The 17,294-nt window shown below is 41.8% G+C and overlaps 1 protein-coding gene across 4 annotated transcripts in view; it reads right to left on the reverse strand.

Annotated features, from left to right (window-relative positions):
- Positions 1–3,836: 3,836 nt before the first annotated feature.
- LTBP1 (latent transforming growth factor beta binding protein 1) overlaps positions 3,837–17,294 on the reverse strand; it is a 687,127-nt gene continuing 673,669 nt past the window's right edge. For all 4 annotated transcript variants that reach the window (XM_006882359.1, XM_006882362.1, XM_006882361.1 and 1 more), the window contains 3 exons: positions 11,238–11,360; positions 4,928–5,077; positions 3,837–4,018 (listed from right to left, as the gene is read on the reverse strand). In XM_006882359.1, coding sequence (XP_006882421.1) covers positions 3,837–4,018; positions 4,928–5,077; positions 11,238–11,360 — 455 coding nt within the window. The remainder of the gene's footprint in view (positions 4,019–4,927; positions 5,078–11,237; positions 11,361–17,294) is intronic.

Below are 17,294 nucleotides of genomic sequence, written 5' to 3' on the forward strand. Positions count from 1 at the left end.
ATGTGCACTTTACTGGTCATCTTTGTGCTTTTACCAAACATCTAGTGATTCCAAGTATTACCGCATTTGGAATATATGTCAAGACTGTGTAAGGCATCACTATAAAATACAGTATATGACCTGCCTCACAAACTTTGGGTATGTTGCTAAGAGAGGCTATTCCTTGGAGAAAAACATCATGTTTGGAAAGGTGATGGGACAGCAGAATAGAGGAAGACCCTTGACCAAATGGATTGACATCGGGACTGTGACAAGGAGTTTGAATATGGAAGAGATTGTGAGGATGGCACAGGATAGGACAGAGTTCAGATCTGTTTGTTCATAGGGTCGCTATGAGTCATACTCAACTTAATGGCACCTAACAACAATAGTAACATGATTTATAAACTTTCATTCAACAGAAAAAAAAAGAAAGACTGTAGTGAGTTTGGAGGACGTGAACGTCAATTTTTTCCTTTGTAAGCAACACTTGAGACACATAACGGAGATCAGTACAAGTGTTAAGTGTTATAACATATTACTGCAAATTTAGTGATTTAAAACCATCCAAGCTCACTCTCTAACAGTTCTGTAGTTCAGAGGTTAACACAGTCTCCCAGTGCTACAAACACTGGGCTGTGTTACTTGCTGGGGCCTCCAGAGAAGAATCCCACTTCTTGTCTCTCTACTCTTCTAGAGACTGTTCACATTACTTTATATTTGAGCCCTTTCCTTTATCTTGTTGTTGTTGGGTACTGTCCAGAGAGAGCTGATTTGCCAGAGGGATTTCAGACAGTAAACCTCACGGAGGAGACTGTCCATCCTTCTTCCACGTCCTCTTTTAGAAGCCAGTAGCTGTAGGTCTGTCCATCTGCCATCACATCATCACCTTTTCTTGCACAGCTGCTTTTCCTTCTCTCTTCCACCTTGTAAGATTTACTTTGGTAAAACATGTGTAACATAAAATTTGTCATTGTAACCATTTTAAACACAAAATTCAGTGTTAGTTACACTCCCAATCATGGATGTACAACCTCACTACTATATACAAACTTTCCCCTCATTCCACACTGCAACTCAGTACATAGTTACTCCTCATTCCTAGCCCTTTGGTGAATTCTAAGCTACTTTGAGGGAGTTCTGGTGGCTTAGTGGTTAAGGGCTTGTGCTGCCAATCCAAAGCAAACAATTCAAATCCACCGGCTGCTCCCAAGGAGAAAGAGTGGCAATCTCCTCCAGTGCAATTTATTGCTTCAGAAAACCCTCTGGAAGGTCAGCTATGACTCAGTTCTGATTTGATGGCACATAACAATGTTAACAACAGCAATAATCTACTTGTAGTCTACGCGGTTGCTTATTCTCCATATTCCATGTGGGAGAGATCATAACAGGATGTCTGTCATTCCATTCTGACTTATTTTACAGCATTATGTCCTCCAGGTTCATCCATGTTGCCAATATATACCACGATCTCACATATCTTTCTGGCTGAGGAATGTTACACTGCATGCATCTACCATATTTTGTTTATCATCCTTAGTTACTGTCTGGCTCTCAGATGCAGAGCAAGTAATTGCAAAGACCATGGCCTGGATCAGGCACACCTTAGTCTACAGACTCAGATCATTGTTCTTCAGTACTCAAGACAGGTCCCTGCCAGCAGACTTTCCCAGTGTAATTTATCTTTTGATTTCCTGACTGCTGGTGCCAAGAGTGTTGACTGTGGAACCTAGCAAGCAAAAGTTATCAATAACCTCAATTTCTTCTCTGTCCACCATGAAGTGTTGATCAGCCCAGTGATGAGAACTTTGTTTTCTCGAAGTGGAGCTTCAACCATATTGAAGTCTACAGTCTTTGACCTTCTGCAGCAAATGCTTCATGTCCTCTTCAGTTTCAGCAAGCAAGGTTGTGTCACCTACATAACACAGGTTGTTGATGAATTCCTCCAATCCTGATGTCACATTCTTTCTCATAGAGTCCAGCCTCCTCAATGATCTGTTCTGCATATAGAATGAAAAGATCCGGTGATAAGATGCATCCTTGATGCACACCTTTCCTGTTCTTGAACCATGTAATGTTTCCTTGCTCTGGTTTCACATGAGCACAATTAGGTGTTCTGGGATTCCCATTCTTCTCAAGGTTAGCCACAATTTGTTGTGATCCACACAGTCAAATGCATAGTCAATGAAATACTGATAGACATTCCTCTGGTACACACAGCTTACATCCAAGATCTATCTAATGTTGGCTATGATGTCCCTCGTGCTACAGCCTCTTCTAAACCCAGCCTGCACATCTAGCAGTTCTCTGCAGATGTACTGTTCTAGTAATTTCTGGATAATTTTTAGCAGGATGTTGCTTGTGTGTGATATTAGTGGTTTTACTTTTTTTAGTCATTCTTTTAACATATACTAATACTTCACTCTGTGGCTCAATTTTCAGTTTAATAATAGAACTACATGGGGGATCAATAATGTCCGAGAGGTACTCACTCCTTACCATTCCAGCTACAAAAAGTCAAAAGTGAAACAATGAACAAATGAAGAAACCCAGAGGCAGGATGGGGTGGGAGGGAGGGACTGGGAAAGGTATGTTTACATTTTGGATATTTTATTTGCTTTTATAAAGCAAAATGTGTATGAATGGCTGAAAAAAAGGTTCATTTTCTTGTAAAATTCAAGAAAAAACACTTAGAAAAACAAAACAAAGCAAGCAAGCAAAACCAAATGAATTTAGATGCTTTTATTAAGTGGAAATGGATTCTGAAATTTGGTTTGTTTTTTGTTAGGAAACAACTGTATCACTGTGCATGAGTATTAAGTAAACTGGGACTTTGGGGATTGTTACTCATTTTTCCTGTGATTTAACAAAAGAACTTCATGGTGAACTTGTAGAAGACCCCACATTAACAGGGGCTATCAGGTAACTTCAGGGATGGGACATGGGGACACAATTTGAACACATGCTGTCGCCAACAATTACTCTCAGGTAGAACATTTTTTCTAAAAAATGGTGATTTATTTTGTTTTAACATACAATGGTAAATATGTTGGGGATCATCAAGTTTTTTTAAAAAAGTTTTTCTGGCTTATTTCACACATTATAATTCTAATGTAAGCTCATTAGTTCTTTCAGTGTAGGGAAGGGATCCAACTGGTGCCTGCGAGCAGTTTGGCTAAGAATGGACATTAGAATCGACAACATATTCTAAGTATAAAGTACTTTTCTCCAAATGTGCACAGAAATTTAGAAAAAAAATCACTGTCTGCTCCACAGGACAGACAACTAGAATTTTTCAAATGTTTCAGGTCCAGGAAGAGCACACCCTGTGCAACAATATTTATAATACAGCTCAACAATATTTTATCAAAGCTTGTGAATTTAAGATTTAAAAAAATATATGAAGGAAAAAGAACCCCACACAACAGTAGCCAAGGAACTGCACAACCAAAAAAAAAAGTAAAAGAAAATCATATAAAATATTTTTCACCACTATTTAAATGCCAAATTTAATCAAGCTATAGTAAAAAAAAAACAAAACAACAACAAACAAACCCCAAAACAACATAATAATACAACCTTCTGTTTAAAATAACAGCACTGTTTCCCTCATTTCCACTGAATTTTACATATGAACAGACTATATATACTGCTTTTTCTGAGAAATGTCCATTTGGTCTGCCACACCCATCAGGCTTGTACTAAATCCTCGCCTTTTCTTCTTAGGATGCATAATTCCATGCTGTTTCCATATTTTCAACATTCAGGGTTAGGTGCAAAGTCTCAAGTATAATACAATTCTCCCTTTTCCTTTACACAGTGCAGAGTATATGGGCTTAGGTTATGTAAATCCTCTTTCACTCCAGATCACTGTCTTTTTCTAAATTCATGGTGGTATTCAATGGGGTGCAGTAGTTTGGTTTGTCTGAAGGTATGTAGCCTGGCAGACACAAACACTTGTAGGAACCTTCCGTGTTAATGCACTTGGCATTCTTGCAGAGGGACATCCGGTTGTTCAACTCATCACACTCGTTGACATCTGCAATAAAACCAAGCCAAGCAGGTGAACAGCTTCAATGGCAGTCTGGGAGGAAGAGTCCCTGACAGCTTACCTGAGGCCTACACAGGGCAGGCCATTCCCTGACTTCTGCCCCAGGCCCCTCCCCGCTCAAGCTGCACAGCCTTCCCTATTCAACTATATGCTAGAGTAACAAGATTTTTAGGTCTTAAAAAGGTACATTTTCAGCGAGATTTTAGAATTTCCTTCTGTTAAGCACAATATTTCATTTATCAACTTGACATTTTACAGTCAAGCCTCAGGAGAATTAGAGGGAATATATAATTTTAAAATTTCCCTAAGTCAGCCAAAGATATGAAGAAACCCTCAACTGGTAAAGAGGAATCCTACTCAGAATCCAACAAGCAGTAAGTGGAGCCCTTAGAGAAGTATCCAGAAGCTCACAGGTACGTTACTGGGTTTCTTGCTACAGAATTCTTTAAGGCTTTACTGATTGAAGTATTCTCTGATCAGCTGTTCTCTAGAAATATCAAAGATTAAAACTATTATTAAAGTTTCTGGGATGAGAGAAACTGTATAGAGGGATCAGAAGTGCCATAAAAAATTGAAGAAAAACTTTAAAAAGCTTTGAGAGCAGTTTTGTGGGTTTTTTTTTTTTTTGCAGAAAGATATGCAGGAACAGAATCAACTGAAGAAGGTTAAGTGTATTTTCCTTTTCTTTTAAAAAAGATAAAGGAAGGCAACATGAAAGATTTTTTTTAGTAAGAATTTTACCTCAAATGAACACCAGCTCAGACATTTGAGCCTGGGACACGTTGGCCTTCCCTCTATTTTTACCAGTAGGTGGATAAATGAGTATTAGCTCTTTCTTAAATATATTCAAGTGACCACAAAGGATTGCAGGAGACTCATTTTCCACATCGTTCTTACCGACACAGGTCATCTTCGCCATGTCCAGGTGGTAGCCATCGAAGCAGTCACAGGTGTAGCCCTCCTGCACCCGCACACAGCGGCCATTCTCACAGCCGTTGAGGATGCCACACTCCTCAGCCTGTAACTCCTCAAAGCTGTTTAAATAACCTGGGAAGGAAATGACAGATGCTAAATTAAAGAATTTCAACTCTTAATATTTCAGATAAAAAAAATATTAAAGCTCTGTCATTCTTTAAATTCTGTTTGTGGCAGACTGTAGAGTGAGAACTGACCCACAGCTGACTCTCTGGCAGGTTTTCAGAGGCAGTTAATGACACAGGAGGAGATTGCCCATCCTTCCGCAGCAGAGCAGCTGGTGGCCTTGAACCACATACCTTTAGGAGTGAAGCACAGCTTCTTGCCACTAGGCCACCAGAGGTTCTGTTTAATCATATATAGTTTTGAGACCTTAAAGTCTGCTCTAAACTACCGAGAATTAAAGTATCTGTTTATCACATGGTGCTGTTACTTCCTGTGAGTAGGTTCCTCACTATGGGATGGGATCACTGTGAGCCCTAGGATTTTCAGAAGCCGATCACCAAGTCTTTCTGCTTTTTAGAGGCAAGAATGGCAAAGCTACATTTCACATACTTTGGGCATGTTGACAGGGGAGGCTAGAAAGGGTCATCATGCGGAAAGGTGGACAATCAGCAAAGGAGAGGAAGACTCTCGAGAAGCTGGACTGACACAATGACTGCAGCAATGGGCTCTAATATATTGAAGATGATAAGGATGGACAGGGCTCATAACTGTTGTTCCTAGAGTTGTTATGACAGCACCGAACAACAACAATATACCAGCTAGAGCTCCGCTGTATCACCCCAACACACAACCACCGTTCACATGGACGAAAGCTGCACAGGAGGTGTGCTGGCCAGGACGCAAACCCTACATGGAGGACAGACGTCTACTGACATTGCTGTTGCTGTGTATGTTCAGTTGGAATTGACCCACAGTTCATCCTCTGGCAGGCTTTTAGAGGCAGTTAATCAGAAGGGAGGAGACTGCCCATCTTACTCCCGCAGAGCAGCTGGTGGATTTGATCTGTGTGACTTTGGGATTGCAGTGCAGCTTCTTATCAGTAGGCCACCACACACTACTCTCATATAGCATACAACTTACAAATATCCAAAAGATCACAGATTAGCTTCACTTTTTTAAATTCCAGTGCGGTATATTACAATGGCATCATCAATGTGAGCAAGGCATAAAAGGCTTTTGTTTTGTTTTAATTACTCAAAATATTCATACACAAATTCTTAATGATCTCAGACTAGAAACTAACAGAACTGAACTAACAGGATACATGGTCAGTGTTCAGAAGGGATTTGCTCATAGTCCAATGGGATTGTGCTCTTTTGAGTTCTTAAAACCACAGCGAGTTGAGCTAGCATGGACTGTGTGCTCCTTCACTCTGGCCTTGAGGTGAGTCTTAGAAAAGGGCTTTCAGGAGATCAAAGCATCAAAGGAGTAACAGGATCCAAAACATCTTGATAATGAGATAAGTGCACCACACTTGGGTTTGTACAAGCAAACGTCTTAGGAAAAGATACTTTCGTTTTGGGCCTTTCTATAGTTTTGTTGTGGTTGTGTGCCATCAAGTGAGAAGCGACTCATAGCCGACTCTCTAGTGGGTTTTCAGAGGCTCTGCATGAGAGGTGACTGACTTCCCATCTTTCTCCTGAGGAGCCGCTTGATTTGAACCACTTGATTTAGGATTAGCAATGTAACTCTTTGCTTCTAGGCCACCAGTGTTCCCTTTTATAGTTTAGATATGTTTAAATCAAATCAGATCATTAAGTGATTCTAAAGAGTTTTTAGAGGTTTCCTAAAACATAAACAATTTGACCAGGTATCAGAACTATTTAGCTCTATTTCTAGTGAGGAAAGTTGCAAGTATAAATTGATGGCGAGTGAAACATACTAGCGTTATTGTCTCTGATTCCCTCCACATTCTACCCTCACCACATCATTAATTCTAAAGGAAAAAAAAAATTATCAGAACACAGGTAAAATTCCCCTGCATATCCATATCTGGCCTTTGAAGTAATTTTCCAGGAAACTGAAGGGGGCAGCAAAATATCACAGCACATGTGGAACCTTAAGTTCTGATTCAATGACTTAAAAAAATGAGTAGGGTTATATTCTTTTTTTATAAAGGGAAAAGGGAAATAGTATAAATCATCAAGTTTCCAAAACCGTTTGGAGATATGACTCAAGAGAACAAAGTCTTCATCTATTAAAGCCCTTCCAAATACCATGGTCCCAGAAAAGAATTTGATCTTTTAAACTAGTCAAATAATTTCCTTGTTATTATTATAGAAATTAAAATGTGAAATTTAATTTTGAAACTCCCACCTGCCAACCTCAGCTCCTTGTCCGAGTCTGGCCTCCTATCCACTTTCTGTAAACACAATATAATTGGAACACAACCACATCCAATCACATATTTATCATCTACATTTATTTCCTGTCTCAAATCTGAATTGTGGCCTAGTGGCAAAGAGACTGTGCTGCAATCCCAAAGGCTTGCCGTTCGAGGCCACCAGTTGCTCTGTGGGAGAAGGATGGGCAATCTCCTTCTGTGTGATTAACTGTCTCCGAAAACCTGCTGGAGGGTCTGCTATGGGTTGGTTCTGACCCTATGGTACACAATAACAACAATCTGAGTTGAGCAGTTGTGGTAGTAAACTACAAGGCCTAAAAGTTTTACTATCTGTCCTTTGATAGAGTGTGCCAATTCCTGCTTGAAGGGATTACAGTTTTAGAAACAGTGTTGTAATGAAAGGTAATGCAGACATCAGCTCAGTTCTCTTAAAAAAATGCGCTGGGAGAAGAGGGTGAACCACAAAGGTCTCTCCTCGATGTCACCATCTGCCCAGAAGGATGGCTTGTTTGCACAGCAGAAAACCCTGCTGCTGGTCAGGATCTGGCTCAGCAAAGGAGCCATTTCTGTGTCACATGAAGAAGTAGGAAGGTCGCTGCCCAGTCACAGCTGGAGAGCTTGGGACTGCATCTCAGCATCCTTTGTTGCTAAATAGGAAATTGATGTGACATCAACATGTTTACTTCTTAACATGTGTAGTGGATTAAAAAAAATTAAGAGCAATATCAGCATTTAAAGAAGAAAAATATGCCAGGATATTTCAACACAAACATTCCTAGAATCTGGACTTTGGAGCAAGAAAGGCTGCACACAGGAGAAATAGGATGGATGGGGAGAGGTGACTTGGTATTTTTGGATTTATGAGGAGAAGTGGGCCTTCCCAGCCTTAACATTTCTACTTTTCCCTACTTTTCTCTCTTCTCACCTTTTTTATAAAAAAATGAATGTTTACTGATAAACACTTACATGTTGTGTTGTGAACTGCTTGCTGAGTTGGAACTGATTAATAGCTGAGCTTCCAGCAGCTTTTCAGAGGCAGTAAATCAGAGGAGGAGACTGCCCTCCATATTTCTGTCATGGAGCAGTTGGTGGATTCAAACCAAGTGTCCTTAGTTTAAAACATGTACCTATGTGTGTGATGTATGTATATGTGTGTGTGTATGTATATATGTATATATACACACACACGTATATGTATACATACACATAGATAGATAGTTGTTGAGTACCACAGAGTTGGAACCGACCCATAGCTGACCCTCTGACAGGTTTTCAGAGGCAGTTAATAGCACAGGAGGAGATTGCCCATCCTTCTCCAACGGAGCAGCTGGTGGCCTAAAATTGCCTCAAAATGCCTCTGGGATTGCAGTGAAGCTTCTTGCCACTAGGCCACCAGAGTTCTGAGCGTGTGTGTGTGTGTGTGTGTGTGTGTGTGTGTGTGTGTGTGTGTGTGTGTGTGTGTGTATTTAAAAACAAACCTTAATGCCACTGCTTTGGAGTCAGATTTGACCCTATAGCTCCAGAGTCATTTACTTGGAATAATAATAAATTAAGAGCTGATCTTTCAGTGGGTTTTCAGAGGCCATAAACTGCACAGGCCGAGACTGCCCATCTTTCTCCCATGGAGCAGTTGGTGGATTTGGGCCGTCTGCCTTTGGCTTGACAGTGCACCATATACACACAGGGTTGTACATCTCAGACGAGGCACAGTTCATAAAGCTATGCTTCATGGGCTCAGTTATGTTTCATGGGTGAAAGGAAACAGTGTTGTTACTCTATGGTGATAGAAGCCAGGATAGGAGTTCTCTTTGGGGGCAGGGTACTAGGGATGGTACCAGGGGTCTTCTGGATGCTGGGAATGTTCTTGCCTTAGGCTGGAGTTACACACTCATCTCAAATGCATTGCCACAGGGTCAGAATGGACTCACAGCTGACTCACCAGCAGGTTTCTGAGGCTGGAAATTATCTGGAAGAAGACAGATCATCTTTCTTCCATGGAGCTGAAGGTTGATTTGAACCACCAGAGTGGAGTCACCTTTGGTAAGCAGCACAACTCACTATGGACCACACCACCAGTGCTCCCTACATGACAGTAACCGTTATCTAATTTCACTTCAAGTGAGTTACCACGACCCCTCACTTACCAGTGGAAGCTTGGAGAATAGTAATGGAGAATAGTAAGCACTAATGACCTAATGGGTGAAGAGTTGTGCTCCAACCCAACGAAAATTGGACACCACCAGTCTCAGGAGAAGATGGGCAGTCTCCTCCCATGCGATTTACAGCCTCAGGAAAACCCTTTGAGGGTTACCTAGCAGCTGGTTCTGACTCAATGGCAAGTAGTGTGTAAGTGATGATGAGGTCAGGTTTCAGAGGACCTTTCTAGCTATAGCATGCCAGGAAGATGGGCCTGGCCATCTGCTTCTGAAAGGTTAGCTCAGGAGCATCTACAGAGCCCAATGGTCCAATGCACTCTCCTCACAAAGATGAGGCTGTACCAGGCTGCATTTGTTTTTCTGGGTGTGAGGCAGGGGTAACTGGAAGGCAGCCAGCAAGAACGACTCTGAATAGAAGGAGCTCCCAAATGAACCCACCAAGTTCTACTAGTTCTCAGGACCAAGCCATGGTTGTTTTGTTTACAAGCATGTACAGGAGACAAGAGCCACAGAGTTAAACACTCCAATGTGCCTTATAATTCTGAAACATATCCAATGTTTTAACCGGAACTTCTTGGGCCACAAGGCTTCCTGTATTTTAAATATGGTGCGTGTCAGGAGGGCCCTCCTGTCAGATGTGGACAAGGCTCTTGGAATGTGCTCTGCCCTCTTGCTAGTTTACTACCTTCTAATAATTTCTTCTGACCTGCTCCATTTTCCAACCTCAATTAATCAGTCTGCACTTGCAGTCCGCTGTCTGCAAAGAAACAACAAGCTGCGTGCTGGCTCACTTTCTCACTAAGGACGCTCTGACCCTGTGCTTGGAGGCAACAGATTTACACACACACACCACCGCCCCTGTGCAAGTCAGATCCAGGGAAAGCTGCCACGCATCATCTTTATGCAATACATCGCTGCACAAGGGTATGCTAAAAATTAATTTCTGACAAGGAGAGCAAATTTTTTTGACCTCTCACTCTAAAAACAAAAGCAAAAAAACACTTGTAAAGATTAACTCAGTACAGTGGACATTTGTCATTTCATAGTCAGAAAAGTGGCTACAAACATCTGTGTGTTTTGTTTCTTTTTTAAAAACAAAACAAGACAAAACAACCCCCCCCAAAAAAAACACCCAATCCACCAAACTCTCAAATCAGATCAACACTTTGTGCAAAGAAATTAGTTAGTGGAATTATAATATCTTTCTTTTTACTTTAAAAATCATTTTTACTGTGTTTCTGGTGAAGATTTATACAGCAATTTAGATTCTCATTTGGCAATTTCTACATAAGTTACACAATTCAGTAACTTCTACACCATAGCATCCTTAATATTCATCATCATATGAAAACATTCTCATTTCTAGCTGGTTGTTCTGTTTCAATTAGTCCAAAACTCCCAGCCTTCTTATCTTCTCATCTTTGTTTGAACATAACAGTTAACTGTTTGGTTACACATAGGTGACATTTTCTTGATTTTTAAACAAAATAAACCATATCAGTATCCCCACAGAAACCAATAATTTAATCTAGTCATTCTCAACTTTAAGCACATAACTGATTCTCAAAGCACAGAGATGGTGGAAACCACCTTGTGTTTGTGATTCTGCAGGTCTAGGCTGAGGCCTGAAAAAATACACATTTCTGACCCAGGGACAGCATTTTGAAACCCCTTACCCCATTTAAATGACAATTTAGTTTCAAAGTAATGGAAAAGTTTTGCTTACGATCCTGAATAAAGTAGGGATCAGCTTCTGGTGCATACTGCTCACTGAAGTCAACCAAGGCATCCCGTCCGTATGGCCGCCGGTGCCCCAGAACGGGGATGTTACACAGCTGGGCATAGTCATCTAGGAAGGAAGCAACAGGCTACGTGAGACACCACCCTGGTCTTCTTAACCCCAGCCACACCCAGCCGTGACCACCACAATTGAAAGATACAGGCTGCAGAGCATAATTAAGACTTAAAAATGGAAGATTCAAATCAGTAGTATGGAACTAAACAAACGTGCCACCTGAGAGTGTTTCAGGGATTATGGAAGAATGGCACTACGCATACCTACCCGGTGCTATGAGGAACATTTGAACGTATAGTTATTGTTAAAGATATGCATCATTTCACTCATTAATGGTAAAAAGGAGTCCCTGGGTGGTGCAACTGATAGTACATGGCTGCAACACTGGAAGTTTGAGAGGCAGGAAAGGCTTAGTGATCAATTTTTTTGGAAATCCCCATGAAGCACACAGTTAAAGGTTAACTCAACGAGAACTGGCAAGCAGAACCTGAACCCTCTGGGGCGGATTCAATGCCTCCTCACAGTGGCCCGGTGACAGAGTAGAGCTGCCTCAGAGCACAGAGCAGAACTCCAGGACACTGCTCCCTCTCCTGCCCGAGTTTTGTGGTCACTATTTTAACTCTGTACTCAAGACCTTAAAATTAGCATTCCAGTAACACTGATAATGGCACAGTAATAACTGTAACAGTGTGGCATTGTTTGAAAAGATCCTCATTGTCATTGAATTGGAACTGACTCATAGCTGACCCTCCAGCAAGCTTTCAGAGGCCGTAAATTGCACATGAGGTGACTATTCCTCTGTCTCCCAGGGCTAAGCTGGTGGATCTGAGCTGCCTGCCTTTGGACTGGCAGTGCCACTCTACCCGCTAGGCCACCAGAGCAGTCATAAAATGCTCGCTCTGAGGCGGGCAACTGCTCTATAAAGCACTTAACACACTCATTCACTGACACGCTCACCAACTCCAGGTTGTATACTCAAACCACTAACATTCTACCTCCCCTCCAATAGTCTCAGCTTCTTTGGGATCCTCATCCTTATCCCCTCTACAGTCCAGCAATATTCACCTGCAGTGACCACTGTGACACGCTCACCAACTCCAGGTTGTATACTCAAACCACTAACATTCTACCTCCCCTCCAATAGTCTCAGCTTCTTTGGGATCCTCATCCTTATCCCCTCTACAGTCCAGCAATATTCACCTGCAGTGACCACTGCCACACACCTAATCCCACCAGCTTGTGTCAGCCTGGGATTCTAACTTCTAAATGCCTATTTAAGTCCTCTTTATAAGGCGTTCCCATCCCAGGCCCATGGCATCTCGGTTCTCCATTTGTCTCATGGTGACCGGACTTTCTATGCCCTTCACGGTCTCAAGTGCTTGCCTGCATTCAAGAGCAAAATGTAGAGAGGACATCTTTAGAAAAGATAGCTCCAAGTTCTGAATGTCAGTATAGCAGGAAAGAGATGGCAGCATTTGGTGAGAATCCTGGGACTCCTGAGACCTCAGCACCTCTGACAGGTCTGGGAGCTGAAGGCAGACTAACAAGCCCAGGCCTCAAAGGGCTGCCCCAACAAGGCAACAGTTACACTGGTCTCGATTGTAGATTAAGCCAGTTTGACTTTATTTCTCTGCGTGAAACATGAAACTAAAGAAATCCATTAGGGAGTGCTGGTGGCCTAGTGGCAAGAAGCTGTATTGCAATCCCAGAGACACACGGTTCAAATCCACCAGAAGCTCTGCTGGAGAAGGAGGGGCAATCTCCTCCTGTACTAGTCAGATCAGATTTGATGGTACACACACACACACACACACACACACACTAAAATAAATAAAAAAATTGAAAAAAGAAAATCATTGAGGTGGACATAAACACTTTCTCAAGGTTTTCTTTCCTCTCCTCATATTTAAAGAACTTATGAGGTGAGGGAGTGGGGCACGGGGGAGGGGGTGTGCACGTGGGTCCTGGTGCACACACTTATGGGCATGCCCTCTCACCCACAGTCGCTCCCAGAACAGCACAACATAAACTCAAGGCCAGAGAAGACTCTGAACAACTGGGTGGGGTATGGCTGGTTGTCCCTGCCTAAAATTCTCTCTGTGTAGAAGCATCAGAAGAACATTCTACAGATCCCAGAAAGTCCCAGCACTTTTCCATGAAAGTATTCCAGGACGACTATTAATTTCATTAAGGCAACAGCTGAACCTGGATTTAAAAAAGAAAAAGAGCCTTGATTAAAAAAATATAACTTCAAACAGAGAACCCAAATGGCTGTCAGTTCTGCTTTAAAGTTTGAAAAGAAGAATTATGGGTTTCCCTGAGAGAGCAGAGATTGCTGAAATGTTTACAAGTTTCCAAAGCTGAGATCATTTTTCTCTCAGGACTTTTTATATACATTTGTTGTACATCTGAAAGGGAGATTGTTCAATGGTACCCAAGCAACAATCCAGATCAAGAGTGGATGTTAAAGAGAAATGAATGTATGCATGTATTTTTGTAAAACGAAATCCAGAGGCAGCCAAGCGTGTTCTTCTGATACACGTCTGTCCCCTCGCTGAGATGCAAGGCTCTATCTAGGCTTCTACCAGGGATGCCTGGGCCTCATGCCTTAGAACCCCTTAGACCACACTTCCTTCTCAGGGCAAAGTAGATGGCTTTTTCTCTGCAAGGTCTCTCCACCAGGTAATGCAAAAAAGGAAGCCAATCACAAGCAGAGAGCAGAGGGCGGAGAGCAGTGGGTATACTGGTTCCCATCCCCGGGACGTGTTTACGAATAACTTCATGGAGAAGGAGAGCCTTCAACCAAAACTAAGGGGACGAGTAAGCTTTACTTCCCAAGACTACATATTCTATTTACTTTTTTTTAAAAGAGCTAACCCAAAGGCATGAAGGAATGACATTGATAGTTGTATCTGGAGCCTACTGAGAAGATCCTAAAGAAGGCTGTGCCCTTGCTGTGGAAGGGAGGAAGGGGAGAATGGTCGCACAAGGATTCCCAGCATCTTCTCACCTTCTTTCCTCCCCGCCACCCCCTCACCATGCAAACTTCTCCACACATTCTTTTTTTTTTTAAAAAAAACATTCTTGAACTTACTGTTTTTTTGCTGCTTCACTTTCTTTAATATGCTAATAGCCCAACGTTCAAGAGTTTGATCAGGTATCAAACACAATTTCTGCATTAACTGTGTTCTCATTTGTATGTAAAGATGTGTTACAGTCCTATCATCACCAGGACATGCATTCTGAGTTATAGTTCTGGGAACATGGCTGGTCAGCCCTGATGCAACCGTGCTGTCTCCCCCACTGTGCACATCTGCTCTGACTCTCGGCCAGGGTCAAGGGCAAAGTGAGCACATGGGAATGGAAAGAACATGGGTTCTGGAGGCAGAAGCCTGGGCTCTAATCCTGATTACGCCACTCACTTTCCAGCTTAGCCATTCCAGGCAAACCTCAGTTTCTGCGTCAGTCACACAGGGATAATAAGCCCCACTTTGCCTACCTCTGGGTTAGTGAAATCTAAGTAAGGAGAGTATGTGGCAATGCTCATAAATTGTGATGCATCGTGTAAATATACAAATAAGTCAATGCTCACTCCGGTAACCCTAAATGTTAACACAGCAGAGCTGCACTATGAGGTTTTCTTGGCTATGAATCTCATGGAAGCAGAGACACAAGCTTTTCTCTGACAGAGCCTGAGAGGCTTTTAGGTTAGAGAGGAAACTGCCTTTACCACTCAGGGAATTACTTCTTCTCATAGGTGAAATTGAAGGGAACTCTTGGTCTTCTTCAAACCCTGTCCAACTTTCAGATGCATACAAAGCGTCTGAAAATACCATGGTCTGAGTCAGATGCACCGCAACCGCAGTCTCCAAAGTGGCATTCTCATTCTTGAGCACGTTTAAGGGGTCTGTGGCAAGAGATCTGCCCAATATAATGCATCTTTTGATTTCTTTTTTTAAAAATTTTTATATTATTCTGATTTAATTACAAAGTTTGAATATGTTCTTTTTCACAAAAGAACTTTCCTATTTCCTTCAACTCATCCACCCGCTGAATTGTGCAACCCTATAATTTACACCCTTTTGATTTCTTGACTGCAGCTAGCATGGGCATTGACTTTGGTTTCAAGTAAAATGGAATCATTGCCAACTTCAGTCTTTCTTCCATTGATCAGGATGTTGACCACTGGTCCAATGGCGAAGATATCTGTTTTCCTCATGTTGAAGTGTAATCCAAATTGTAGGCTGTGGTCTTTGATATTCGTCAATAAGTGCTGTTAGTCTTTTTCCCTTTCTGGAAGCAAAATTGTGCCATCTGCATAATGTCTGTTCCTCATGAGTCTTCTTCCAGTCCTGATGCCAAATTCTTCTTCACATGGTCTAGTACTCAGCATTTTAATAATCCTCTTAGGTTAATGATCTTAGCCTATGAGAGAATCGAGTAGAATGTCTTGAGTAGCATGTAGGATTTTCAGAAGTGAGAAGTTGAATTTTTGCAGTATTTCACCACATTCCAGGGAAGCTGATGAAATAACAGAATATTCTATGGAGCTGTGAAGAAAGATGTTCCACTTAGTATCTTGGTGTGTACATGGTTCCAGAACATGCTTCATCTCTGAGCATTCCAGGTCACATTTAGAACTCATCCATTCCTGTCTGGAAGTGCTAAGTCTTGCTTATCCCTTGGCGCTAGGTACCAGCTGAGGAGGGCTAAGAAGGGTGAATGTTAAATTTTGAGGGAGAGGGTATAGATCTCAAAACAAAACAAAACATCCCTGAAGTAGCTCTGACTTTCTATATGAGTCATGCACATCTCTAGCTGATGCTTTAACTCATAAGAATGGGCCTCCTCTCTTTCACTGCTGTAGCCTTTGTCCTCCACAAGAACCCCTTGCTTGTACACAGCAACAATTAAGTACCCAGTTGTACACGGCTTGGTGTGTAGAAATAGCTATGCTTAGGAGGGCTTCTCCTTAACACTGTCTTTTATTAACAAATGCAATTATGGAGACCCCACTGAAGATGTTTGTCCAGACTCTAGCCAAATATGAGTAGTGCATAAACGGGAAATGGATATATTCCCACTTCAAAGTCTTCCCTCACCCCTCTAGTTCATCCATCACCTTCCCGAGGACAAGGGCTTAGCTCTTGGCCAAAGCAACGACTGATACATACAAGACGGTGTGGGACACCACCTCTAAGAGGTCTGAACAAGATTCAGGCCATTGATCACACGAATTTCCCTGACACGGTAGATTCAAACGACAGATGGTGCTGCTTTGATTTTCATTTTACGTTGAAACAAAAGTTTAAAAGCTAACCCCTGGAGCGGCTGGGTCTGAGGCCCCTGCTGCCAGCATATTACTAAATCCTGGCAGGAAATCCCATTTCTGACGACATCTGCAGGGCTGGTCTGGACAGTCACATACTACCAAGCCACTGTGACATGTGAGGAAACTGGGAGGTGAAGTTTTGTTCTGGCTGAAGCAGATGGAACTCAGCTGCATTCAGATATGAGTCTGTATTTTGTTCGCACATCAAAAACACAAGTTTGGTGCTTTATTGTTTGAACTTCATCATTTTAAGTCCAAGAGAAATCTGGGCAATTCAGTTGTAATTTAAAAAGGATCATATTTTATTCAGATTTCAATAAGGAAATATTTTTAGATTAAGTTCTTCCTTACACATTTAAACATGGATTATTAATTGATGATGTTTGGAACACACACACACACACACACACACACACACACACACACAGAGAGAATAAACTGACAACAGTAAGTGGAGGGAGAATGGAATGAACAATTACCCCAACTGCCTATTAATCCAGCATTATAGCAGGCAACTTTCTTTGATGTGAATTAGCAAAACTGATGAAATGAGAAAGACACTAACCATTTGTGGGACATTCCACCCACAGTGGTGATAGAGGAAGGAAGGAGAAAAAGCAGACTCAGTTGGTTTTGCCCCAATATTATGGAATTAG

This window comes from Elephantulus edwardii, unplaced genomic scaffold (assembly GCF_000299155.1).
Source record: "Elephantulus edwardii isolate Elephantulus edwardi_28Jun2011 unplaced genomic scaffold, EleEdw1.0 scaffold00019, whole genome shotgun sequence".
NCBI classification, from domain to species: Eukaryota; Metazoa; Chordata; class Mammalia; order Macroscelidea; family Macroscelididae; genus Elephantulus; species Elephantulus edwardii.